This window comes from Nicotiana sylvestris, unplaced genomic scaffold (assembly GCF_000393655.2).
Source record: "Nicotiana sylvestris unplaced genomic scaffold, ASM39365v2 Un00058, whole genome shotgun sequence".
Classification (NCBI taxonomy): domain Eukaryota; kingdom Viridiplantae; phylum Streptophyta; class Magnoliopsida; order Solanales; family Solanaceae; genus Nicotiana; species Nicotiana sylvestris.
Window position 1 is genome coordinate 14,942 of NW_027184394.1, and position 26,398 is coordinate 41,339.

The 26,398-nt window shown below is 37.6% G+C and overlaps 3 protein-coding genes and 2 non-coding genes across 11 annotated transcripts; 3 read left to right on the forward strand and 2 right to left on the reverse strand.

The window, feature by feature from the left end:
- The first annotated feature begins 1,122 nt into the window (after positions 1 to 1,122).
- Positions 1,123 to 3,154, forward strand: LOC138884847 (uncharacterized). Its single transcript, XM_070165699.1, has 4 exons — positions 1,123 to 1,141; positions 1,685 to 1,878; positions 2,293 to 2,370; positions 3,026 to 3,154. Exons 1-4 carry the CDS (start codon positions 1,123 to 1,125, stop codon positions 3,152 to 3,154), a joined length of 420 nt encoding a protein of 139 aa, XP_070021800.1.
- TRNAG-GCC (transfer RNA glycine (anticodon GCC)) lies at positions 1,267 to 1,337 on the reverse strand. The gene has a single exon. It is a non-coding gene; the product is annotated as a tRNA-Gly (tRNA).
- LOC104221296 (EH domain-containing protein 1) lies at positions 1,447 to 15,318 on the forward strand. 6 transcript variants are annotated; one of them, XM_070165694.1, is made up of 19 exons: positions 1,447 to 1,558; positions 1,685 to 3,083; positions 3,207 to 3,335; positions 8,686 to 9,882; positions 9,974 to 10,053; positions 11,250 to 11,318; positions 11,409 to 11,466; positions 11,582 to 11,637; positions 11,726 to 11,768; positions 11,887 to 11,951; positions 12,336 to 12,449; positions 12,619 to 12,721; positions 12,813 to 12,862; positions 13,237 to 13,365; positions 13,480 to 13,731; positions 13,827 to 13,906; positions 14,407 to 14,533; positions 14,627 to 14,770; positions 14,899 to 15,318. In XM_070165694.1, the coding sequence occupies exons 4-19, from the start codon at positions 9,798 to 9,800 to the stop codon at positions 15,082 to 15,084; spliced, it is 1,641 nt and encodes a 546-aa protein (XP_070021795.1). In that variant the 5' UTR covers positions 1,447 to 1,558; positions 1,685 to 3,083; positions 3,207 to 3,335; positions 8,686 to 9,797; the 3' UTR covers positions 15,085 to 15,318. The 6 variants fall into 6 exon arrangements, with proteins under 6 accessions (XP_070021795.1, XP_070021797.1, XP_070021796.1 ...); XM_070165696.1 differs by lacking the exon at positions 3,207 to 3,335 and having other exon boundaries at positions 1,461 to 1,496; positions 1,685 to 1,773; XM_070165695.1 differs by lacking the exons at positions 1,447 to 1,558; positions 3,207 to 3,335 and having other exon boundaries at positions 1,760 to 1,878.
- A 4,983-nt stretch (positions 15,319 to 20,301) lies between these two features.
- Positions 20,302 to 20,372, reverse strand: TRNAG-GCC (transfer RNA glycine (anticodon GCC)). Its single transcript has one exon. It is a non-coding gene; the product is annotated as a tRNA-Gly (tRNA).
- A 24-nt stretch (positions 20,373 to 20,396) lies between these two features.
- Positions 20,397 to 22,497, forward strand: LOC138868125 (upstream activation factor subunit spp27). 2 transcript variants are annotated; one of them, XM_009772328.2, is made up of 3 exons: positions 20,397 to 20,531; positions 20,720 to 20,913; positions 22,059 to 22,497. In XM_009772328.2, the coding sequence occupies exons 2-3, from the start codon at positions 20,740 to 20,742 to the stop codon at positions 22,185 to 22,187; spliced, it is 303 nt and encodes a 100-aa protein (XP_009770630.1). In that variant the 5' UTR covers positions 20,397 to 20,531; positions 20,720 to 20,739; the 3' UTR covers positions 22,188 to 22,497. The 2 variants fall into 2 exon arrangements, with proteins under 2 accessions (XP_009770630.1, XP_009770631.1); XM_009772329.2 differs by having other exon boundaries at positions 20,472 to 20,593.
- Positions 22,498 to 26,398: the final 3,901 nt, after the last annotated feature.

The following is a 26,398-nucleotide window of genomic DNA, read 5'->3' on the forward strand; positions in this document are numbered from 1 at the left end:
AAAATGTACAAAGAAAGGAGAAGAAGAAAACGAGAATATAAAGGGGTGGGGCAGATTTGGGACGCAAAAAGGGTGGGGCAAGAAGACCCGATACTATTATATAGTTATAGTATTATATATCATTCCACCACAAAAATTCATTTGAAATTGAGAAGCAAGGTCGAGAAAGAGAGTAAGTGAGAATACCACAGATTTGGAGTCAAACTCGCCAGAGCAGCGGTATTTCCAGCCATGGTCACCTATTAGAGGTCGTCAGATTTGATTTTTTAGTGAAAGCTTTTTAGATCTAGATTTTATTTGTTAAGAGAAAGAGGAAAATAAGTATTAGAAGATGAAGACAAAAAATAGGGGTCACCGGCGCAACTTCGTTTTCGGCCAGATCTAAAAAAAATGTCGGTAGGTTGCTAGATTTTCTCCCTCGTGATATAGATATCAATCCAAATACAAAGAAACTATGGTTCATAAAGAAACACGGCTCTTGACAAAAGACTATGCTTCTTTCTTTTCTCTTGTTATTTTCTGTAAATCAAACTGAAGGGCTTACATGAAAAGCTAAAGAAACTGCACTACACTCTGAGGTTGGCAGAAATAGAAGATGCCCGAAATACCAAGAACAACAACAACAACCCAGTGAAATCCCACTAATGGGTCTGAAAAGGGTAGTATGTACGCAGACCTTATCCCTACCCCAAAATACCAAAAAATTCACTGAAAAGTACATAGGAAAAACTTACACGTGGTGTTTACACCTATAGGTTATCATGGTTAAATAAAAACTAGGTAAAAGCGTGCATTATTTAGTTATGAGTAAGTAATATTAGTGTATATAAAAATACATGTCATGTATTTATTAAGTTAGTTGGAAACACCGAGTTTCATAGTGCAGGAAGTGGACTCACAATATAACGATTTGGGACTCAATTGATTTAAAGATAAGATAAAATTGTGCCATTAGCTAACTTTGGTCAGGTGATATCAATGTATGCAATATATAACTGTCATGTAATCAACATTGCACAACACAGACGTGCATGAGTTATTTTCTCCAGGATAGGTTGTAGACTCAAACATGAACCGATAGTATATTCAAAACAACCTTTTCATGGAATGGACAAATTAAAAATGAAAGAAAATAAGAGAAGTAAATAGAGAAAAAAAATGTAAAAAAGAGCTCAGAAACGCTGTAGTATCATCCTAGAATCGGACAACTGCAGCTACCCTTTAACATCACCGCATGTAGCGTCAGAAATCATCACGGCTCTTTTATGCACCAGCCGGGAATCGAACCCGGGTCTGTACCGTGGCAGGGTACTATTCTACCACTAGACCACTGGTGCTTCTTGATTCTTACGTAGTTTAAATATCTAATAATATGGACTCTAAGCTGTGCCGCAATACATAGATGAATGGAAAAGGAATTCGCCTTTACTCGTAGACTCGTAGTTCGCAAATCTCATTCCTAATCGCGCGAACTCGCAGAAACGACGAGCACCTAGGTCTGTGGCCTCTCACTTCTCTCTCTGTAACCCTGACTCACTCTGCGGTTTCTCTTTTTAGAGTGAGCTTTTTGTTGAACTCAACATGTTTGATGAAATGCCTCTTACCTTTTATAGTATCCAATTGTGCTTGTGCATTTCTCGTTTTAGAGTAAAGCTTTGATTTTGTTATTTGTTTCTCCTTGTAGGGAAACGAGAAGCTAACAAGATGCTGCCACAGCGGATGAAAAAGGCTATGACAGACAACCCAAAGAAATTAGCCAATTTGATTGACCTCGTAAGTCTCCCTTCAACACTTAGAGAATTCATGGGTCAGTCACAGACTTCTCGCTTAGGTTGTTTTAAACGTGTCTGGTCTTACATCAAGGAAAACAATCTCCAGGTATTAACCATATTAGTAAGCCGCATCAATTAGAAAATATCATGGTTGATAGCTCTTCCGTCCCATTTTATATTACATTGTTGAACTTATTTTGAAGTTTAAAATGTTATTTGACTTGCATATAACATTATTGATCGTTGAAGAATGTTAAATTAATGGTTGTAGAGTTGTTTTTGATAAGAGGCGGATTCATGATTTTAAGTTTATGGGTTCCGGAACACAACCCTTTTGATTATTGGGTTTTGGATAGATTACATAAAATGGATTTCGTAACACAAATACCTGAATTGTGCGAAAGTTATTTTTTTTTTTCCTGCTAAAACCCGTAGCTGAAACTGTAGACACGCCTGGTTTTGGTAGAGAACATCATATCAAGGTTTAAGTTTGAATAGTTTAATGAATTTGAATTTTTAGAAAGTTGTAAAAGTTAAATGGAATGGTGTTAAACATTTTGGAACATATCAAAAAAGGAATAATTGCCATATAAATCAGGTAAGAGGAAGTAGTTACTTGTATTTATATATTTATTATTAAATGATACTCTAGCTGTTTAGAATTTGCTTGTTTGATCATTGGCATGGTTTTCTTGCAAACAATGTTCTGAATTTCTTCTAAGATAGAGTGAGATATAGCATTGAGACAGGCGGAAAGTTAGCTAAGCAAATAACATTAGACTAATGGGTATATATGTTTGAGTGTGTCTGTAAATGACCATTGCTAACCTATATCTACTCTGGACCGCGGGGCCAACGCTAACATGTATAGATAACAGTCAATCACTTCTGCTATTGGCTTAGGCTTATGTATAAGTTTACTCTATTTCTTACGTCAGCAAACATATTCTTTTTATCAAGCAATTTTTTTCCTGATGCATAGAGGAAATAGCGGTTCATTTTTCCCTTCATTTAGTCTCTCATTTTTTCTCATGTTGCGTAAAATTTGCGTCCACTTTGATTTTTAGATGATTTCACTTTTTTGGCTGTGGTTGTGGTGCATACGATTTGTTGACATTTCTAATAGGTCTGTAGGAAGCTGTTGTAGATATTTCTCCCGTCTATGTGCTTGAAATATTACATTTGATCAGTTTTAGACAGAACTGCATATGGTTTGGCTTTATTGTGACTTTTCTGTGATGTTCTGCTTTTAGGATCCAAACAACAAGAACTTAGTTAATTGCGATGAAAAGTTAAAGAGTATCTTGTTGGGTAAGCCCCAGGTTGAGCTTACTGAACTACCAACACTGATCAAGCTGCACTTCCCTAAGGCACCAAGATGATCAAGTTTGTTGTAATGTTTGGTTGATGTGCTTATCCTTGATTTTTTACTAGATTCCATGGATTTTATGAAGCACTTAGATTACACATCTTGGTAAAAAGGCTTGCTTGGTTCAAGGTTCTACAAGTAGAAACATGTTTCATCTTCTGTGGATCTCCGCAGTTGAGACCATATCTCTCTGGGTAATTTTTAATTGTTTTGGGTAATCTTTATCGTATCTCCTTTTTATCTGTATCACTCTCTTTACCATTATGAGTTAACCAGGCTTCCTTGATGAACTTCATATTAGGAATGAGACTGTCTTCATCTTAGAGATTGTTGATAAACTCTGGCTCTTTCAACTATTGTGATTCATTCTTGGAATGCTTAAGCTATTGATGGTTAAGCAACATGCCACACTTACTGTAGTACTCTTTCTACAGTAAGAATGTTACAGCATGAGTTACACAAATATTACACCTGTATATTTGTGAAAATATTTTGCACATTATTCAGGGTAATATATTGTAATAGAAACCTGATTCGTGATTTTATAATGGAAACGCTGGAAACTAAATGTAAGAATTAACGAACGCTCTTAGGGTTGGTTAGGTACTACAATAAGTCCTGGATAGGTGTAATACATTGGCAATATGTTACATACTGTTGGTCTGAATGGCAGATATAAAGGCTTCAAATAGAAAGTGCGTTTGTTTTGCGGTCGGTATGGCTCTTTTGCATTATTCATGTACAACTGCGGTGATCCTAATCATCGTATCGATTCCTCACAGCTCAACCACAATTGCACTGGCCGGGAATCAAACCCGGGTCTGTACTGTGGCATGGTACTATTTTACCACTAGACCACTGGTGCTTGTTGTTTATTTTGTTTACCATAACGTGCTATAGTAGCTGTGAAGGCCTTTCGTCAGAGACAATGACATACTTGCTGTGAGGGTTGTGATGAGTTTTTTCCCTTTGGAACCCTATTCCCTGCATGTTTTCACAATCATTAGTATGCAAGGCAGTGGTAGCTTCTAAGGACCAGGTCCACTTTAGGGATTTTTCAAGATCATTATTTACTCTTTCCAGATTAGTTTGGAGTTTCTCGTTTTTCTCAATTTCAGCACACATCCTAGATCTTATAGCTTTCACCTCATTTTCAAGCCTAATGTGTTCCTCACTGGCTATCTCCTTTCCCTTTCCAGAATTTTCAGGTTTTGACTTAGTCCATGGTTTCACTATTGTTTCCCTTAGGTCTGTAATTTCTGCCAACATATCATCCTTTTCTTTTCTGAGGATTTCAATGGTTTTCTTATGGTTAGTAACTACAACCACTAAGTCGTCTCTAGTTTGTTCAGATTCTCCTAATTCTAAGGTCAAAGAATCCCTATCCTCCACAAGACTATAAAAAGTAGTGATTAATATATCAGGTAAAGACATGAGTTTTTTTGGAGAATAGAATTTTAGATTTGTCTGAACATTCCTGAAATTTACCTCTTTGTTGCCGTTGTCTTCATCATTATCTGATTGAGACATCAAAGCAAAAGTTGAGTCATATCCAATATCCTCGCCTTCAGCTGCCATCATGGAACTATCACCAGTATCAGGTTCATCTTCATACTCACTAGAGGAATCCCCCCATGCTGCAAGAGCCTGTCTCATCATATTATCAGCGGATCTTTTTCTCTTGAAGTCTTTGAAAGGAGCCGGGTTCGTCTTAGCTGTTTTCTCATGGTAGTTCTTGGAGAATTCTTGCTTCAAGAGAGGACAATCATTCATGAAGTGTCCAAGCTTTCCACACTTGTAACAAAGATCACAGTTTTTGGTCTATTAGAGCCGTCCCTTTTTAGTATTTCTCCATTTCTTCTGACCATCTTCTAAAATCTTTTGGTTAAGTAAGCCATGTCACTGTCTTCCTCACTTGAATTATTGTTATCAGCTTTAAGTACCAGGTTCTTTTCCTTCTTTGGTTCTCTTCTTTCACTGTCTATCTTTCTTTTCAACTCATAGGTCTTCAAGTTTCCGATCAGCTCTTCTAAGGTCAGCTCCTGTAAGCCCTTTGATTCAATAATAGCATTCACTTTGCTTTCCCAAGATCTAGGCAGAAAGTTGAGGATTTTCCTCACTAGCTTATTTCTGCAAATAGTTTCACCAAGTGAGTGTAACTCATTTATGATGGAAGTGAATCTTGTGTGTATATCTTGAATGGATTTATTGTCCCTCATTTTGAAGAGTTCATACTCGGTAGTGAGCATATCAATCTTAGACTGTTTTACTTGTGTAGTTACCTTATGAGATGTTTGTAAAGCTTCCCATATCTCCTTGGCAGTGTCGCATGTTGAAATTTTATTATACTCTTCAGGTCCTATTCCATATACTAGAATTTTCTTGGCACGAAAATTCTTCTCCACAGCTTTCTTGTCTGCTTCAGTGTACTATTTTCTGGTTTTTGCCATTAAAAATGGAAGTTCCTCTAGTACCTTGGTTGGAACATAAGGACCATCGCATAATGATATCCCATAACTCACAATCCTCAGCCATGATAAAATCGTGTATTCTTGTTTTCCACCACCCATAGTATTGTCCATTGAACCTAGGTGGTCGGTATGTAGATTGACCTTCTTCAAAATTTGGTGGAGCAGCCATGAGGATCCTTCCTAGGTGTTAGCCTGATAGGAGGAACCCGCTCTGATACCAATTGTTAGTTTGTGTGAGTCCACCAAATAGTAGACTACCTGGTCCTCTACGAGATTCTGCTGAGAATACTAATAAAATAGTACGTAAATAAGATAGAGGATTTTTACGTGAAAAAATCCCACACAATGGGATCAAAAAACCACGACCTACACATGTAGGCTTTCAACTTCACTAACTTGTAAAAAATCTATTACAAACCACTTTGCAATGACTCCATTACAAAGAATTTACTCAACTAACTTGTGGTACTCTTACCACAAGCCACTTTGTGACTTTTTTGTTACAAAGGCTTTTACTAATTTGTGACGCACTCACCACAAGCCACTTTGTCACTCTACGGTTACAAAGGCTTTTGCTTATGACTAAAACTAGTCACAATATAAACACAAGGAGTTTACGAATTTACAAGAGGATTCCTAATCAAACGCTTCTAGCTAAGCAATTTAGGAGATACAATAAGTACACTCACAAAGTTACAACTCAACTAGGACAACAACAAGCTAACTTTAGGAACTGGTCCATAGTGGCGTTCAATTTTGTTCTTCAAGCTTGTGAGGATTGATTTCTCTGTTTTGGCAAGAAGCTTGAATGAGAAACTGAAACATTCAAGTGATGTTTTGTATAAAACCATTGTAGGTACACTTTGATCACATCACTTGAAATGATGTGAGCACTTTAATTGGTCAGAGAATGAGTGGGCGCTGGAAACAATGCAGTGGGTTAGAAACAATGTAGTCAGTCACTTCGTTTCCAACTGTGTCCAATTGACTTTGTACTGCGATGAGGAAACCACAAGGGTATCAGATCCTTGTTTGGGTTCCTAGCTCCTGAAGCTGTAGGAGTTCACCTTTAGCTGGAATCTGTTAAGCTTGCAGTATAGTCCGAGTATGTCAGGTTCCCTATCTGGTTCTTAATAGTAAGTTTGTTAGATCATCAAAACATAAGGCAAAGACATTTAAAACCTATCATCAATCTTTGTAAAAGACATTTCATTCACTGCAATAAAATATTCTACTTTGTTTTTTCTCATGCTCTACAATTGTTCTTCAGCTTTATTGTTTGTTGTTCTTACTTTATTTGCTCTTAACTCACCTCGAGGCCTCCGAGATAATCGAGCTCGAGGTCCCCGTTGCTCTAACAACACTGGTTTGGTTCATCAATTCTTCTTACTTAAACCTAATATTACTTGTATATTCACTAGTATTGAAATAAATCACATATCTTTAAAACCACAAATTATCTTTAATTGTTATTCACATTTTTCGAGATAAATAATTATATTTTATGTCACATTGATTCCTTTATAATCTGTTTCAAGAGAATAACTCATTTTTAAGATTTGAAAATAATTTAACATTTTCGTTTTATCCTTAAATGAGATGCTCCATTTTGTAATCACAAAAATACTATAAATATATTTAAGATTATAAATACTGAAAGTGTCGTAACCACACAAATTCACAAGTTTCAAACGTTTTTGTGTTCACATGAAATGAAATGAAGGAAATATTTAAATGAAGCCAACCAAACTTTCAAACAAGACGTCTTATCTCTATGAATTGAGATCGGAATAAAGCAAGATGAATAATTATGTTTTAGTTTTAAATAAGTTAGAGTCCGTTATATGAGCATGTACTATTCATGTTATGTTGGTATATTTTAATCTCTGTCTCAGTCTCATATTATATTATACTTAAAAATAATCAATCCATTATTGGGGGAAAATAGAAGGTACGGATTCTTATCACTGCTAATCCTAAAAATTAGGTACAGGCAATTTTATTGTTCTCTTGATGTACTTATATATATATATATATATATATATATATATATATATATATATATATATATATATATATATATCAATAATAATGTTGATAGGGCAAGTATAATCCACCGTAAATCTTGGGGCATTTGTATTTATACCCGCTTTGCAATAAAAATTGCAAGCGTACCCACTTTTTCGCGTAACTTCAGCATACGGGCCTGAAGTAGCAAATGCAATCACGCAAACTTCAGCATCCTAGTAGACGTGCCTGAAGTAGCAAAAAATGATGAACTAAATGTGCAGAAGTTTTTGTTTGTAATTGTTGAACTTAAGCATTCTAGTGCTGAAGTTTTGTTCTCTATTTGCTGAAGTTTTTATTTGTAATTGCTGAACTTAAGCATTCAAGTTGCTAAAGTTTTGTGATGCTGAAGTTATTTAGTTCATTTGTAAAAACTTCAGCACTAAATAAGCTGAAGTTTTTTTGTCCTGGATTTATTAGTTTTGTCATTAAGCTTTTTCAACAGCTTCAGCAGAAGTGCTGGAGTTATTTAGTTCATTTGTAAAAATTTCAGCACTAAATAAGCTAAAGTTTTTTTGTCCTGGATTCATTAGTTTTGTCATTAAGCTTTTTCAAAAACTTCAGCAGAAGATGCTGAAGTTATTTAGTTCATTTGTAAAAACTTCAGCACTAAATAAGCTAAAGTTTTTTTTGTCATGGATTCATTAGTTTTGTCACAAAGCTTTTTCAAAAACTTCAGTAGAAGATGCTGAAGTTATTTAGTTCATTTGTAAAAATTTCAGCATTAAATAAGCTGAAGTTTTTTTGTCCTGGATTCATTAGTGTTGTCATAGTCAAACTACTGTAAAATAATCAGATTGCCAACAGTATCTATATCATAAAATTTTGGAAACAATAAACGTGAAAAGAACAGAATTATCATGAAAAGAATCACTAAGTATGACCTTAAACTTCCCGTACGTGAAAATATTCACAAAGTATTGTCTGCTAACTTACGTAATTATTTATAATTTATTTTTAAATAATCTGATAAATATACTTATGAAAATCATCCCATGAACTGAAGTTTCATAGCAGCACCAACAACAACAGAAGAAAGAAGAAGAAGAAGAAGAAGAAGAAGAAAAAGAAAACGAAGGAGGAGAAGGAAGAGGAGAAAGAGGGCTGAAATTGTTTAAAAAGTGGGTACGAGTTAAAAAAAATTTAAAAAATTGGTATAGATTAAATGGGGGCGACCAAATAGGGCGCCACGTGCAATTTTTATGTAAATCTTGAAGTCTTTAGAAAGGGGAAGAAATTCAAAAATAGCCAGATTTACAAGTGGTCATTCAAAAATAGCCACAGTTTCAAAAGTCATCAAAATTTAGCCACTTTTTATTTAAAGATAAATCTGAACAAAAATACTGTTCAAAATCCGGAAAATACTCCAGCATAATATTCTGGAATTCTAGTATATACTGGAGCCAGCAAAGTATACCGGTCCAACATAATATGCTGGAAGTTCATACATAGGTACACCGAACTCCAGTATATTATGCTGGACCGATCTCTGTTACAGCAAAATAGTAGCTATATTTCAATAACTTAGCAAACGCTGGCTATTTTTGAATGATGAATCCTAAAATTGGCTAGCACGTGCTATTTTAACTTAGAAAGGACATTGTTTAGGTTGCGTAATAAGGAACTAATTAAGACCATAGAACCATTTGACGCGTAATTAAGACATGTTAATTGAGAAAATTCACTATCAAATGGCTTCCGTCCTGATGGCCCAATGGGCTCTTGCTAGGTAAATGACATCTGGTAACCACTTTAAGTATTTTCATTTATGAATAAGCTGATGGGTCTTGAATTTTAATTTTTTAATTTAATTTTTTGTGACAAAAATATCTTAAATTATTTTCTAAGTTAAAGATTTTGGTTTAAAAGTTGAGCACAAAATAAATAATAACCAATTTTAAATAGCATTTCTTAGAATGATTACGTGTGCACTAACCCCCAAAAGTGTGTTTTGAGTAATTTGTAGCAGTAGCGTAGTACGTAAATTAATAATGGGAAAGTGATCCGTGTTATGAGTACATCATTTTCAATAGTCGAGGAATTATACAAAAGGTAGATCTTGGAGAGTTTATTTGTTCAGTTCTCTGCATTTCAAAAGAAGAAGAGATCATTTAAGAAATGGAGTTTGATACAAGTCCCATTAATCGATGTTCCAAAGAGCATGAGAAGATCTATCAAGAATGGTTCAATTTCGCGGATTCAGGTAAATTGCTACCTTTTTTTCCCCCGTGTCATTCAAATAAGAGCAGAAACAAAGGAATTTGCAATAATGGGGGATTATTTATGGGGTACAGATGGAGATGGGCGTCTCACTGGAGGAGATGCCACAAAGTTCTTTGCCATGTCCAATTTGCCTCGTCCTGAGCTCAAGCAGGTTTGTTTCTTTTCTACTTCGTTTCTTTTATGTTTGTGAATGCTTCAACAATTAGGTGTTAACTGTTTTTTTTTATCTTGTTTAATTTGAATATTTGCTATCCAGTACTGTTATCATCCTCAATTTTGAATAGCAGTATCTTTTTTACAAGGGTGCTGTTTAGGTCAACTTACCTGCACCTCAAACTATTCCACTTGGTAACTGCTACCTCTCACCAGCAGCAAGCAAGAATCATTTAACTTTTACCGGCAAGGATTAGACTGATAAGAAGAAATCACATACATTTGAATGTTTTTTTTAAAAAAAAATAACTGTATTGTCCTGTATAGCTTGCACAAGTCTCAACTAATTTCACGGGATACCTGTTGCATCTCATTAGCACAGATACCGGGTAACTCTGTCCATCAAAGCTTAGACAGATGGAAAGAAATCACCTAAGTGTTCATTGACCACTAGGCCACATTTGAACGTCTCATAAAATAAGTATGTCTAAGGCCTTCCATTTCTGGTATTTGTATTAAATGATAAGTTCTCAACTAATTAGCTTCTCGGAGTCTAGGTGCGCCTTTTGTAAAGGCACTTTTTGTTTCCTTCTTCGGTTCAATAGGTGACTTGCTAACTTGATCTTTGCGACGCATTAGCATGACCAACCTATCACTCAAAAGAACTCATGAAAATGACCTACGATCTAGAATGCTAAGCAGAAGATGAAAGACATGTGAGCAAGCTGTGAAAATCCTCAGGTTTTTAGGCCTTCTCTTAAAGGTTAATATTGTCAGTTGGCTCATTGATGATCATATTCAGGTTGCTATCATCTTCCGGGGGCTAAAGTGAACAAGATTGAGGCAGATGTTAAAGTTAAAGTATTTAGATAACTTCTAGTGATAAGCAGAATTAAGTTTAAACGGCAAAACAAAAATCTGAGCGAAGGGCAAACTGAACTCTCCTCCCTCCCTTGCACCTAAATCCTTAAATAAGGTATTTTTTTACTTGAGAAGTCCTATTATCTAGCTAGTTATCACATAAAGATATGTGACTATGGAATCGTATTTTGACCTATGTACGGACCTTATATTAGTAGCTTGTGCTGAATCGCATAGACCTCAAGTTTGCGGTTTCCTCCCAGTTTTGATGATTCATTTTCTGCTGCTTAAAATTGTTTCAACAATTTGTTTCATTTCCCTTCTTTTCCTAAGGTGTGGGCAATTGCAGATTCCAAGCGACAAGGTTTTCTCAGTTTTAGAGAATTTGTTATTGCAATGCAGGTACTACTTCTTTGTGCACTCTCATTTCAATTTTTTCGTTAATTCTAGTCCATCTAAAGCAGAAATCTTTCTTTGCTTTTTGATGTGTAGTTGGTCTCTCTGGCACAAGCTGGCCATGCAGTAACCAATGATCTTTTAAATGCTGATGGTAACTTGCGTAGTTTCATGTTTTTAATTTATAATGTACTGTGTTGTATGGCTTTCTTTAGCTTGTGCATCATTCTTCTCATATACTGATCTTACACATTTGAAATTCATTGCAGTTGATTTTGAAAATTTGCTACCCCCTGCAATGGAAGGTCTGGATGTCTTTCTTGCTGTAAGTATTCTGGATTCACCTTCTACCTTATTTTTCCTTTCACGCTGAAGTGACTGAACTGTAACCTTATTTATATCTTTTTAAACAGAAGAAGAAGAAGCCCATGCCTAAAAGCGAACCTGATCAGAATGGTATTTTACCTCATTACACACAAGAACTTATCCTATCTTTTCTTTCTTTATGGTCTTGGAGTGTGGGGAAGGGAGGTAGATGGTATGATTGCTTCTAACTGTTTGAATGGAGAAGCAGGTAGTGCTCCTGTCCCGACTGCACCAGCAACTAGTTGGTTTTCTTCATCGAAATCTGCAAAGAAGGTGAGTGTGGTTACTCTTTTTAAATAATATCACTCTCAAAATTATGCATTTTTTTGCTTATTCACAGCATATTTTGATATGCTATACAACTTTCATATGTTACCAATGACATACTAAAATTATGTATACCTATCAAAAAAGGGAAAAAAACATATTTAAATTCTGCATTATGTGGGGTTTACATATCGAGCTAAGTTGTCAAGAAGTATCTTTGTCCTTTTCCATTAGTATGAAGTTGTTTGATTTTATTTTGTCGGCTGTTGGTAGAAATTATTGCATGAGCTTCTCCTATCCCAAATTCCCCGACCACATCTTACAGCACTTCATGGTATGTTAATGCTTAGTTCTTGCTCCTAATGCTTCACTTTTTTCATCTGCCTACAGGTCTCTTTAACCTCTGTCACATCAATAGTTGATGGACTGAAGAAGTTGTACATCCAAAAGCTAAAGCCGCTAGAAATCGCATATCACTTTAATGATTTTGTCTCTCCATTGTTGGTAGGTGGTGCATTTCACTTCAGTGTTGCTTACTTTAAGATGTTGGGAAATAACTTCTTGCTCTTTTTCCTCCCCTTCAAGTATGCTTCCTTTTTATTAATACGGGAAAACTTGAAAATAGTGATAGATAAACAGCTGAAGTGCTATTGTTATGTGCTGTATGTGATAGGCGAATAGTGATTTTGATGCCAAGCCGATGGTCATGCTTTTGGGTCAATACTCCACAGGCAAAACCACATTCATTAAACATTTACTCAAAACCAGTTATCCAGGTTAGCTAATACTCCTTTTTACTCGTGTATGTCTCTTGTCTATGTGCTTAAGAGGCTCTTGTTTACATTGTCACATCCTCTATGTCTATAGGTGCTCACATTGGTCCGGAGCCTACAACAGATAGATTTGTGGTTGTCATGGTATTTTCGCCTTTCTTTACTCTTAATGACTGATATGTGGTTGTCATGGTAGTTTCGCCCTTTCTTTACTCTTACTGACCACTCTGGTCACTCATAACTGCTTGGATTATGGTCCTGAAAAGAAGAAATCTATACATGTCTCTGCCAAGCGTTCAATGCCTTCCTCCATTTAAGTGTCCCAACATAAGGTCCACTTTAAAAGACACTTCACAGTTTATAATTTTCTTTTCTTTTGTAGTCTACTATGTATGTCTCTATTTTTCATGTGGGAGTTCAGATTTCTGCTGCTTTTCGCAATAGTTTCACCAATATGATACATGCTTGGGAATAATTTTCTCAAATGTTGTGATCGCTTTCTACTGTGTGTAATACAGAACGGGCCGGATGAAAGAAGTATTCCAGGAAATACAATTGCTGTTCAAGCAGATATGCCATTTAGCGGTCTGACAACTTTCGGAACTGCATTTTTGTCAAAGTTTGAGTGTTCTCAAATGCCGCATCCTGTGAGTTATGGATCAATTTACTTGTACTATAAAATGAAACAACCTTTAACAAAACTCAGAAAACATTCAACTCCTTTTTTTCCTGAAACAACCTCTCTCTCGTGTTAAAAAAAGTTGTTGGAGCATATTACTCTGGTGGATACTCCTGGAGTTTTATCTGGGGAAAAGCAGAGAACACAAAGGAGCTATGACTTTACTGGTGTGACGTCCTGGTTTGCTGCCAAGTGCGATCTCATCCTTCTTTTGTTTGATCCCCACAAGCTTGATATAAGCGATGAGTTCAAACGTGTGATTGCTTCTCTTCGAGGCCATGATGATAAGATACGTGTGGTTTTGAACAAGGCTGACCAAGTTGATACTCAACAAGTAAGGCAAATTTTTTTTCTTTTGTTCCTTCATGTTTTCCACCGATTTCTGGACTATGCTACTGGTTTGATTTCATCAATTGATCTCAATTTCAGCTTATGAGGGTTTATGGAGCATTGATGTGGTCTTTGGGGAAAGTTCTAAATACTCCGGAAGTTGCTCGCGTCTACATAGGGTATGATCTCTGTATTTTTACAGCTAATCCAATAACCGACTTGAATGGGCATATTTTGGCCAACTAAATGTAATTGAGTTGCACCAAAACGGTAGTATGAGGATAAATAAATTAATGCTACCTGATGGATTCAGAACGTGGTAAACTAACTCTGCCTCACTGTTGGGTCAAACTTTTGGTAACATATACTAAGTCTAAGATAAATCGCTTGGGTTTTCAGGACTTGAAAGTGTGCACCTATGAGACATCACATTTGCTTACTAGATGCTATCATGTGTTTAATATAATTGACCAACCCACACAGTTGCTCCCCTCTCTAATGCTTAAGTGCAGATTTAATCTGGACACTTCAAATTAAATATGAAAATATGCATGTTCATTTCCGATAGTGTCATCAAGTCATTAGTGATATTTCAATTTAGATGGAGCATATATAAAATTTTCATTTCCATTTGGAGTTTTATATTTTTCATTAGCATTGTGATGTTTCGCTTGCACAGATCATTTAATGACAAACCAATGAATGAAGCTGCTACAGGACCACTCGGGAAAGAACTTTTTGAAAAGGAACAAGATGATCTCCTTACAGACTTGAAAAACATACCAAAGAAGGTTTGTGACCGTCGTGTAAATCCACAACCTCATATCGAGTCTTTATATTGCTCATATACTAACAATACTTTAAACATGGATTGAAAAGGAGGTTTTTATTGTGTACAGATCAATGAATTTGTAAAACGTGCTAGAGCTGCGAAGATACATGCATACATAATAGGTCATCTCAGAAAGGAGATGCCTGCTATGATAGGCAAAGCCAAGACACAGCAGAGACTCATTGATGAATTGGAAAATGAATTTGGAAAGGTTTAACTCTCTCAAACCCACCCGCGCATTTACATATTCACTAATCTGTCATGTACACATTCACAATGCTTATAATTTCTATACTGAGCACTAGTATTGTGTTGGAATGGACAATTTGTCCCAAACAGGTTCAAAGGGAATTCCATCTGCCTGCTGGGGATTTTCCAAATGTTGAACATTTCAGAGAAGTTCTCGGTGGTTATAGCTTTGATAGGTTTGAAAAGTTGAAACCCAAGATGATACAAGATGTTGACGATATGCTTGGTTATGACATCCCTGAACTTCTCAAGAATTTCAGGAATCCTTATGACTAACGAGGCCTAGTGCTGTTAAAGTTTGCAGTTATATTTGCCTGAATTTTGTTTATTATATAACTAACTCATTGTATCTTGTAAGTTGTAACCTTATTCCTTTTTGGTCTCTCACATTGAGAATTCTGCAAAGAATTTGGGTTCAATCAACCCATACTATCAGCCGGCAGTTATGGTGGCACATAAACACATATTCTTCAGAATTTTGAACACAGGAAGATAATTAGTTCTGTGTTAGCATGTGTCTTTCTTTTCTCTTGTTACAACAACAACAACCCAGTATAATCCCACAAGTGGGGTCTGGGGAGGGTAATATGTATGCAAACCTTACCCCTACCCCGAAGGGTAGAGATGCTGTTTCCAGGAGACCCTCGGCTCAAAAAAGCAACAGAAGACGATATATTAGTACCATAAAAATGCATAATAAAATAACAGCAATATAGGAGATATGAAATACAAAATACGAAATAAGAAATAGATGGCTGGTATAGTAAAAACTAGCAAGTAAAACCATGCAACAATAGACGAGCAATGACATTCTTAGTCTAACTCCGAACTGGCTAGTCTCACTCTATTGTGCTGTAGAAATATTCACAATTTTTCCTTAACCTACAACCTTAATGCTCGACCTCCTTAATTCCCTGTCAAGGGTCATGTCCTCAGTAATCATAAGTCGCGCCATGTCCTGTCTGATCACCTCTCCCCAATACTTCTTAGGTCGTCCTCTACCTCTCCGCGTGCCCACTACAGCCAGTCGCTCACACCTCCTCACCGGTGCATCAGTGCTCCTCCTCTGAATGTGCCCGAACCATCTGAGTCTTACTTCCCGCATCTTGTCCTCCATGGGGGCCACGCCCACCTTCTCTCGAATATCTTCATTCCTAATCTTATCCATACTTGTATGCCCGCATATCCACCTCAACATCCTCATCTCTGCTACTTTCATCTTCTGGATGTGTGAGTTCTTTACCGGCCAACATTCAGTTCCATATAACATGGCAGGCCTAACCATTGCTCTATAAAACTTACCTTTTAGTAACGGTGGCACCTTCTTGTCACACAAGACTCCCGACGCTAACCTCCACTTCATCCACTCCACCCCTATACGGTGTGTGACATCCTCATCAATCTCCCTGATCCCCTGAATAACCGATCCAAGGTACTTGAAACTACCCCTCTTGGGAATGACTTGAGAGTCAAGCCTCACTTCAACTCCCGCTTCCGTCGGCTCAACCCTAAATTTGCACTCGAGGTATTCCGTCTTCGTCCTGCTCAACTTGAAACCTTTAGACTCAAGAGCATGTCTCCAAATCTCTAGCCTCTCGTTGACGCCGCCTCGTGTCTCGTCAATTAGAATAATGTCATCAGCAAATAGCATGCACCATGGCACCTCCCCTTGAATATGATGAGTCAGTGCATCCATCACCAGGGCAAATAGGAATGGGCTGAGCGCAGACCCTTGGTGCAACCCCGTAATAACTGGAAAGTGTTCAGAGTCGCCTCCTACTGTCCTAACCCGAGTCTTAGCTCCAGCATACATGTCTTTAATCACCCTAATATAGTCAACCGGGACCCCTTTATCCTCTAAGCAGCTCCATAAGACCTCAATAGGAACCCTATCGTACGCTTTCTCCAGATCAATAAACACCATGTGGAGATCCTTCTTCCTATCCCTGTACTGTTCCACCATCCTCCTAATAAGGTGGATAGCTTCTGTGGTAGATCGCCCCGGCATGAACCCGAACTGGTTGTCTGAAATAGACACCGTCCTTCGCACTCTCATTTCTACCACTTTCTCCCAAACTTTCATGGTATGACTTAGTAATTTGATGCCCCTATAGTTGTTACAGCTCTGGACATCACCTTTGTTCTTATACAACGGAACCATTGTACTTCACCTCCACTCTTCAGGCATCCTATTAGTCTTGAATATAACACTAAACAATCCAGTAAGCCATTCCAAGCCTGCTCTACCCACACACCTCCAAAGTTCAACCGAAATTTCGTCTGGCCCGGTAGCTCTGCCTCTTCTCATCTTACGCATTGCCTCCATGACTTCATCGATCTCAATGTCCCTACAATTACTTAATTCATGGGGACTGTCGGCATTCCTCAATTCCCCAAGTATAATATCCTGATCCCCTTCTTCACTTAGAAGTTTATGAAAGTAGGTCTGCCACCTCCTCTTAATCTGGTCATCTCTCATCAAAACTTTGTCGTCATCATCTTTTATGCACCTCACTTGGTCCAGATCCCGAGTTGTCCTCTCTCTCGCCTTAGCGAGTCGGAATAACTTCTTCTCCCCACCTTTGTTCCTTAGTTCCTCATACAGACGAGCAAAAGCTGTCGTCTTAGCCTCCGTCACTGCCATCTTCGCCTCCTTCCTAGCTACCTTATACCTTTGACTGTTCTCTCTCTTCTCCTCCTCGTCAGTGCTCCCTACTAACCGCAGGTAAGCCGCCTTCTTTGCTTCCACTTTACCTTGGACAACTGCATTCCACCATCAATATCCTTTGGGACCACCATTGTGGCCCGTAGATATCCCTAACACCTCTCTCGCCGCCTTTCTTATACAGTCCGCCGTCGTCGACCACATTGTGTTTGCGTCCCCACTACTTCTCCAAGCTCTCATTGCCGATAACCTTCCTTCCAACTCCTTAGCTTTATCCTTAGTTAAGGCGCCCCACCTAATTCTGGGGCGTCCTTGTACTGACCTCTTCTTCCTCCTTATCCTAATACAAATGTCCATCACCAAAAGCCTATGCTGCGTTGAGAGGGTCTCACCTGGGATAACCTTGCAGTCCTCGCACAACCTTCTGTCGCATCTCCTGAGGAGGAGATAGTCAATCTGAGTCTTCGCCACCGAACTTTGGTAAGTAACCAAATGTTCATCCCGCTTCGTAAAACTCGAGTTCGCAATGACTAGATCGAAAGCCTTGGCAAAGTCCTACAGCGAAATGCCCCCTCCGTTCCGCTCCCCGAAACCAAAGCTGCCATGCACCTCAGTGTACCCACCTGCAGATGACCCAATATGACCATTGAAATCTCCTCCTATGAATAATCTCTCAGAAGGCGGTATACTACGAACAATCTCATCCAACCCCTCCCAAAAGCGCCTCTTAATATCCTCATCCAAGCCTGTTTGCGGTGCGTACGCACTAACGACATTTAAAGTACCCTCGCCCACCACCAACTTAATAGTCATTAGTCTATCATTCACTCGCCTGACCTCTACCACGGACTCTCTAAGATGGCTATCTACCAGGATACCCACTCCATTCTTACCCCTCAGGACACCAGAGTACTACAACTTATACCCATTCACGCTTTTCGCCCTCGATCCGACCCACCTAGTCTCCTGGACACACGCTATATTAATCTTCCTCTTCTGAAGGATTTTACCAACTCTATGGATTTACTCGTTAGTGAACCTATGTTCCATGACCCGATTCTCAACCTATAGGCTCTTTGCCCCATCTACCTCCCCTGCTACCCGTCCCACCCCCTGACCTCAGCCCCACACTCTACCCCACCTGAGGACATGCCCTTATTCTATCATCCCAGACTATAACCACTACACCTACAACAATGTAGAGAAGACTCACTAGTGCACAACGGACAATGAATCAAACTAGAAGGAAACAAGTGGCAACTAGTATCCTAGTTGAAAGGTTTAACTATTGCGAAGTAAAGTAACAGTAATTTAGCTAACACCAAAAGGGAAACAGTAAAACAGGAGGTACCAACTCCCGTTAACAAAACCTGTGGCTGATTTGTTGTACTCGATGTAGTTGTACGCTCACGCACCACTTCCTACCGCCCTTTGCTGACACTCGCCCAGGTTGCTCTCCTTTGCCAGTGCTCGTGCGCCCAACTTGTCTCCAATACTTCGAGAATTCCTGAAAACACAGAAAATACCACGACCCAAAAACCAGAAGGAGTTATCACCGCTACCACTGGTATATCCCCAACAATATAAAATGTACAAAGAAAGGAGAAGAAGAAAACGAGAATATAAAGGGGTGGGGCAAATTTGGGACGCAAAAAGGGTGGGGCAAGAAGACCCGATACTATTATATAGTTATAGTATTATATATCATTCCACCACAAAAATTCATTTGAAATTGAGAAGCAAGGTCGAGAAAGAGAGTAAGTGAGAATACCACAGATTTGGAGTCAAACTCGCCAGAGCAGCGGTATTTCCAGCCATGGTCACCTATTAGAGGTCGTCAGATTTGATTTTTTAGTGAAAGCTTTTTAGATCTAGATTTTATTTGTTAAGAGAAAGAGGAAAATAAGTATTAGAAGATGAAGACAAAAAATAGGGGTCACCGGCGCAACTTCGTTTTCGGCCAGATCTAAAAAAAATGTCGGTAGGTTGCTAGATTTTCTCCCTCGTGATATAGATATCAATCCAAATACAAAGAAACTATGGTTCATAAAGAAACACGGCTCTTGACAAAAGACTATGCTTCTTTCTTTTCTCTTGTTATTTTCTGTAAATCAAACTGAAGGGCTTACATGAAAAGCTAAAGAAACTGCACTACACTCTGAGGTTGGCAGAAATAGAAGATGCCCGAAATACCAAGAACAACAACAACAACCCAGTGAAATCCCACTAATGGGTCTGAAAAGGGTAGTATGTACGCAGACCTTATCCCTACCCCAAAATACCAAAAAATTCACTGAAAAGTACATAGGAAAAACTTACACGTGGTGTTTACACCTATAGGTTATCATGGTTAAATAAAAACTAGGTAAAAGCGTGCATTATTTAGTTATGAGTAAGTAATATTAGTGTATATAAAAATACATGTCATGTATTTATTAAGTTAGTTGGAAACACCGAGTTTCATAGTGCAGGAAGTGGACTCACAATATAACGATTTGGGACTCAATTGATTTAAAGATAAGATAAAATTGTGCCATTAGCTAACTTTGGTCAGGTGATATCAATGTATGCAATATATAACTGTCATGTAATCAACATTGCACAACACAGACGTGCATGAGTTATTTTCTCCAGGATAGGTTGTAGACTCAAACATGAACCGATAGTATATTCAAAACAACCTTTTCATGGAATGGACAAATTAAAAATGAAAGAAAATAAGAGAAAAATGAGCTCAGAAACGCTGTAGTATCATCCTAGAATCGGACAACTGCGGCGACCCTTTAACATCACCGCACGTAGCGCCAGAAATCATCACGGCTCTTTTATGCACCAGCCGGGAATCGAACCCGGGTCTGTACCGTGGCAGGGTACTATTCTACCACTAGACCACTGGTGCTTCTTGATTCTTACGTAGTTTAAATATCTAATAATATGGACTCTAAGCTGTGCCGCAATACATAGATGAATGGAAAAGGAATTCGCCTTTACTCGTAGACTCGTAGTTCGCAAATCTCATTCCTAATCGCGCGAACTCGCAGAAACGACGAGCACCTAGGTCTGTGGCCTCTCACTTCTCTCTCTGTAACCCTGACTCACTCTGCGGTTTCTCTTTTTAGAGTGAGCTTTTTGTTGAACTCAACATGTTTGATGAAATGCCTCTTACCTTTTATAGTATCCAATTGTGCTTGTGCATTTCTCGTTTTAGAGTAAAGCTTTGATTTTGTTATTTGTTTCTCCTTGTAGGGAAACGAGAAGCTAACAAGATGCTGCCACAGCGGATGAAAAAGGCTATGACAGACAACCCAAAGAAATTAGCCAATTTGATTGACCTCGTAAATCTCCCTTCAACACTTAGAGAATTCATGGGTCAGTCACAGACTTCTCGCTTAGGTTGTTTTAAACGTGTCTGGTCTTACATCAAGGAAAACAATCTCCAGGTATTAACCATATTAGTAAGCCGCATCAATTAGAAAATATCATGGTTGATAGCTCTTCCGTCCCATTTTATATTACATTGTTGAACTTATTTTGAAGTTTAAAATGTTATTTGACTTGCATATAACATTATTGATCGTTGAAGAATGTTAAATTAATGGTTGTAGAGTTGTTTTTGATAAGAGGCGGATTCATGATTTTAAGTTTATGGGTTCCGGAACACAACCCTTTTGATTATTGGGTTTTGGATAGATTACATAAAATGGATTTCGTAACACAAATACCTGAATTGTGCGAAAGTTATTTTTTTTTTCCTGCTAAACCCGTAGCTGAAACTGTAGACACGCCTGGTTTTGGTAGAGAACATCATATCAAGGTTTAAGTTTGAATAGTTTAATGAATTTGAATTTTTAGAAAGTTGTAAAAGTTAAATGGAATGGTGTTAAACATTTTGGAACATATCAAAAAAGGAATAATTGCCATATAAATCAGGTAAGAGGAAGTAGTTACTTGTATTTATATATTTATTATTAAATGATACTCTAGCTGTTTAGAATCTGCTTGTTTGATCATTGGCATGGTTTTCTTGCAAACAATGTTCTGAATTTCTTCTAAGATAGAGTGAGATATAGCATTGAGACAGGCGGAAAGTTAGCTAAGCAAATAACATTAGACTAATGGGTATATATGTTTGAGTGTGTCTGTAAATGACCATTGCTAACCTATATCTACTCTGGACCGCGGGGCCAACGCTAACATGTATAGATAACAGTCAATCACTTCTGCTATTGGCTTAGGCTTATGTATAAGTTTACTCTATTTCTTACGTCAGCAAACATATTCTTTTTATCAAGCAATTTTTTTCCTGATGCATAGAGGAAATAGCGGTTCATTTTTCCCTTCATTTAGTCTCTCATTTTTTCTCATGTTGCGTAAAATTTGCGTCCACTTTGATTTTTAGATGATTTCACTTTTTTGGCAGTGGTTGTGGTGCATACGATTTGTTGACATTTCTAATAGGTCTGTAGGAAGCTGTTGTAGATATTTCTCCCGTCTATGTGCTTGAAATATTACATTTGATCAGTTTTAGACAGAACTGCATATGGTTTGGCTTTATTGTGACTTTTCTGTGATGTTCTGCTTTTAGGATCCAAACAACAAGAACTTAGTTAATTGCGATGAAAAGTTAAAGAGTATCTTGTTGGGTAAGCCCCAGGTTGAGCTTACTGAACTACCAACACTGATCAAGCTGCACTTCCCTAAGGCACCAAGATGATCAAGTTTGTTGTAATGTTTGGTTGATGTGCTTATCCTTGATTTTTTACTAGATTCCATGGATTTTATGAAGCACTTAGATTACACATCTTGGTAAAAAGGCTTGCTTGGTTCAAGGTTCTACAAGTAGAAACATGTTTCATCTTCTGTGGATCTCCGCAGTTGAGACCATATCTCTCTGGGTAATTTTTAATTGTTTTGGGTAATCTTTATCGTATCTCCTTTTTATCTGTATCACTCTCTTTACCATTATGAGTTAACCAGGCTTCCTTGATGAACTTCATATTAGGAATGAGACTGTCTTCATCTTAGAGATTGTTGATAAACTCTGGCTCTTTCAACTATTGTGATTCATTCTTGGAATGCTTAAGCTATTGATGGTTAAGCAACATGCCACACTTACTGTAGTACTCTTTCTACAGTAAGAATGTTACAGCATGAGTTACACAAATATTACACCTGTATATTTGTGAAAATATTTTGCACATTATTCAGGGTAATATATTGTAATAGAAACCTGATTCGTGATTTTATAATGGAAACGCTGGAAACTAAATGTAAGAATTAACGAACGCTCTTAGGGTTGGTTAGGTACTACAATAAGTCCTGGATAGGTGTAATACATTGGCAATATGTTACATACTGTTGGTCTGAATGGCAGATATAAAGGCTTCAAATAGAAAGTGCGTTTGTTTTGCGGTCGGTATGGCTCTTTTGCATTATTCATGTACAACTGCGGTGATCCTAATCATCGTATCGATTCCTCACAGCTCAACCACAATTGCACTGGCCGGGAATCAAACCCGGGTCTGTACTGTGGCATGGTACTATTTTACCACTAGACCACTGGTGCTTGTTGTTTATTTTGTTTACCATAACGTGCTATAGTAGCTGTGAAGGCCTTTCGTCAGAGACAATGACATACTTGCTGTGAGGGTTGTGATGAGTTTTTTCCCTTTGGAACCCTATTCCCTGCATGTTTTCACAATCATTAGTATGCAAGGCAGTGGTAGCTTCTAAGGACCAGGTCCACTTTAGGGATTTTTCAAGATCATTATTTACTCTTTCCAGATTAGTTTGGAGTTTCTCGTTTTTCTCAATTTCAGCACACATCCTAGATCTTATAGCTTTCACCTCATTTTCAAGCCTAATGTGTTCCTCACTGGCTATCTCCTTTCCCTTTCCAGAATTTTCAGGTTTTGACTTAGTCCATGGTTTCACTATTGTTTCCCTTAGGTCTGTAATTTCTGCCAACATATCATCCTTTTCTTTTCTGAGGATTTCAATGGTTTTCTTATGGTTAGTAACTACAACCACTAAGTCGTCTCTAGTTTGTTCAAATTCTCCTAATTCTAAGGTCAAAGAATCCCTATCCTCCACAAGACTATAAAAAGTAGTGATTAATATATCAGGTAAAGACATGAGTTTTTTTGGAGAATAGGATTTTAGATTTGTTTGAACATTCCTGAAATTTACCTCTTTGTTGCCGTTGTCTTCATCATTATCTGATTGAGACATCAAAGCAAAAGTTGAGTCATATCCAATATCCTCGCCTTCAGCTGCCATCATGGAACTATCACCAGTATCAGGTTCATCTTCATACTCACTAGAGGAATCCCCCCATGCTGCAAGAGCCTGTCTCATCATATTATCAGCGGATCTTTTTCTCTTGAAGTCTTTGAAAGGAGCCGGGTTCGTCTTAGCTGTTTTCTCATGGTAGTTCTTGGAGAATTCTTGCTTCAAGAGAGGACAATCATTCATGAAGTGTCCAAGCTTTCCACACTTGTAACAAAGATCACAGTTTTTGGTCTATTAGAGCCGTCCCTTTTTAGTATTTCTCCATTTCTTCTGACCATCTTCTAAAATCTTTTGGTTAAGTAAGCCATGTCACTGTCTTCCTCACTTGAATTATTGTTATCAGCTTTAAGTACCAGGTTCTTTTCCTTCTTTGGTTCTCTTCTTTCACTGTCTATCTTTCTTTTCAACTCATAGGTCTTCAAGTTTCCGATCAGCTCTTCTAAGGTCAGCTCCTGTAAGCCCTTTGATTCAATAATAGCATTCACTTTGCTTTCCCAAGATCTAGGCAGAAAGTTGAGGATTTTCCTCACTAGCTTATTTCTGCAAATAGTTTCACCAAGTGAGTGTAACTCATTTATGATGGAAGTGAATCTTGTGTGTATATCTTGAATGGATTTATTGTCCCTCATTTTGAAGAGTTCATACTCGGTAGTGAGCATATCAATCTTAGACTGTTTTACTTGTGTAGTTACCTTATGAGATGTTTGTAAAGCTTCCCATATCTCCTTGGCAGTGTCGCATGTTGAAATTTTATTATACTCTTCAGGTCCTATTCCATATACTAGAATTTTCTTGGCACGAAAATTCTTCTCCACAGCTTTCTTGTCTGCTTCAGTGTACTATTTTCTGGTTTTTGCCATTAAAAATGGAAGTTCCTCTAGTACCTTGGTTGGAACATAAGGACCATCGCATAATGATATCCCATAACTCACAATCCTCAGCCATGATAAAATCGTGTATTCTTGTTTTCCACCACCCATAGTATTGTCCATTGAACCTAGGTGGTCGGTATGTAGATTGACCTTCTTCAAAATTTGGTGGAGCAGCCATGAGGATCCTTCCTAGGTGTTAGCCTGATAGGAGGAACCCGCTCTGATACCAATTGTTAGTTTGTGTGAGTCCACCAAATAGTAGACTACCTGGTCCTCTACGAGATTCTGCTGAGAATACTAATAAAATAGTACGTAAATAAGATAGAGGATTTTTACGTGAAAAAATCCCACACAATGGGATCAAAAAACCACGACCTACACATGTAGGCTTTCAACTTCACTAACTTGTAAAAAATCTATTACAAACCACTTTGCAATGACTCCATTACAAAGAATTTACTCAACTAACTTGTGGTACTCTTACCACAAGCCACTTTGTGACTTTTTTGTTACAAAGGCTTTTACTAATTTGTGACGCACTCACCACAAGCCACTTTGTCACTCTACGGTTACAAAGGCTTTTGCTTATGACTAAAACTAGTCACAATATAAACACAAGGAGTTTACGAATTTACAAGAGGATTCCTAATCAAACGCTTCTAGCTAAGCAATTTAGGAGATACAATAAGTACACTCACAAAGTTACAACTCAACTAGGACAACAACAAGCTAACTTTAGGAACTGGTCCATAGTGGCGTTCAATTTTGTTCTTCAAGCTTGTGAGGATTGATTTCTCTGTTTTGGCAAGAAGCTTGAATGAGAAACTGAAACATTCAAGTGATGTTTTGTATAAAACCATTGTAGGTACACTTTGATCACATCACTTGAAATGATGTGAGCACTTTAATTGGTCAGAGAATGAGTGGGCGCTGGAAACAATGCAGTGGGTTAGAAACAATGTAGTCAGTCACTTCGTTTCCAACTGTGTCCAATTGACTTTGTACTGCGATGAGGAAACCACAAGGGTATCAGATCCTTGTTTGGGTTCCTAGCTCCTGAAGCTGTAGGAGTTCACCTTTAGCTGGAATCTGTTAAGCTTGCAGTATAGTCCGAGTATGTCAGGTTCCCTATCTGGTTCTTAATAGTAAGTTTGTTAGATCATCAAAACATAAGGCAAAGACATTTAAAACCTATCATCAATCTTTGTAAAAGACATTTCATTCACTGCAATAAAATATTCTACTTTGTTTTTTCTCATGCTCTACAATTATTCTTCAGCTTTATTGTTTGTTGTTCTTACTTTATTTGCTCTTAACTCACCTCGAGGCCTCCGAGATAATCGAGCTCGAGGTCCCCGTTGCTCTAACAACACTGGTTTGGTTCATCAATTCTTCTTACTTAAACCTAATATTACTTGTATATTCACTAGTATTGAAATAAATCACATATCTTTAAAACCACAAATTATCTTTAATTGTTATTCACATTTTTCGAGATAAATAATTATATTTTATGTCACATTGATTCCTTTATAATCTGTTTCAAGAGAATAACTCATTTTTAAGATTTGAAAATAATTTAACATTTTCGTTTTATCCTTAAATGAGATGCTCCATTTTGTAATCACAAAAATACTATAAATATATTTAAGATTATAAATACTGAAAGTGTCGTAACCACACAAATTCACAAGTTTCAAACGTTTTTGTGTTCACATGAAATGAAATGAAGGAAATATTTAAATGAAGCCAACCAAACTTT

Coding starts and splice junctions, on each gene's coding strand:
- LOC138868125 (XM_009772328.2), top strand. CDS start 20,740: ATGCTGCCACAGCGGATGAAAAAGGCTATGACAGACAACCCAAAGAAA. Junction 20,914..22,058: donor TCAAGGAAAACAATCTCCAG/GTATTAACCATA, acceptor TTCTGCTTTTAG/GATCCAAACAACAAGAACTT.
- LOC138884847 (XM_070165699.1), top strand. Junction 1,879..2,292: donor TCAAGGAAAACAATCTCCAG/GTATTAACCATA, acceptor TTGAATTTTTAG/AAAGTTGTAAAAGTTAAATG. Junction 2,371..3,025: donor ATAATTGCCATATAAATCAG/GTAAGAGGAAGT, acceptor TTCTGCTTTTAG/GATCCAAACAACAAGAACTT.
- LOC104221296 (XM_070165694.1), top strand. CDS start 9,798: ATGGAGTTTGATACAAGTCCCATTAATCGATGTTCCAAAGAGCATGAG. Junction 12,450..12,618: donor ATTTTGTCTCTCCATTGTTG/GTAGGTGGTGCA, acceptor TGTATGTGATAG/GCGAATAGTGATTTTGATGC. Junction 14,534..14,626: donor AGAAGGTTTGTGACCGTCGT/GTAAATCCACAA, acceptor TATTGTGTACAG/ATCAATGAATTTGTAAAACG.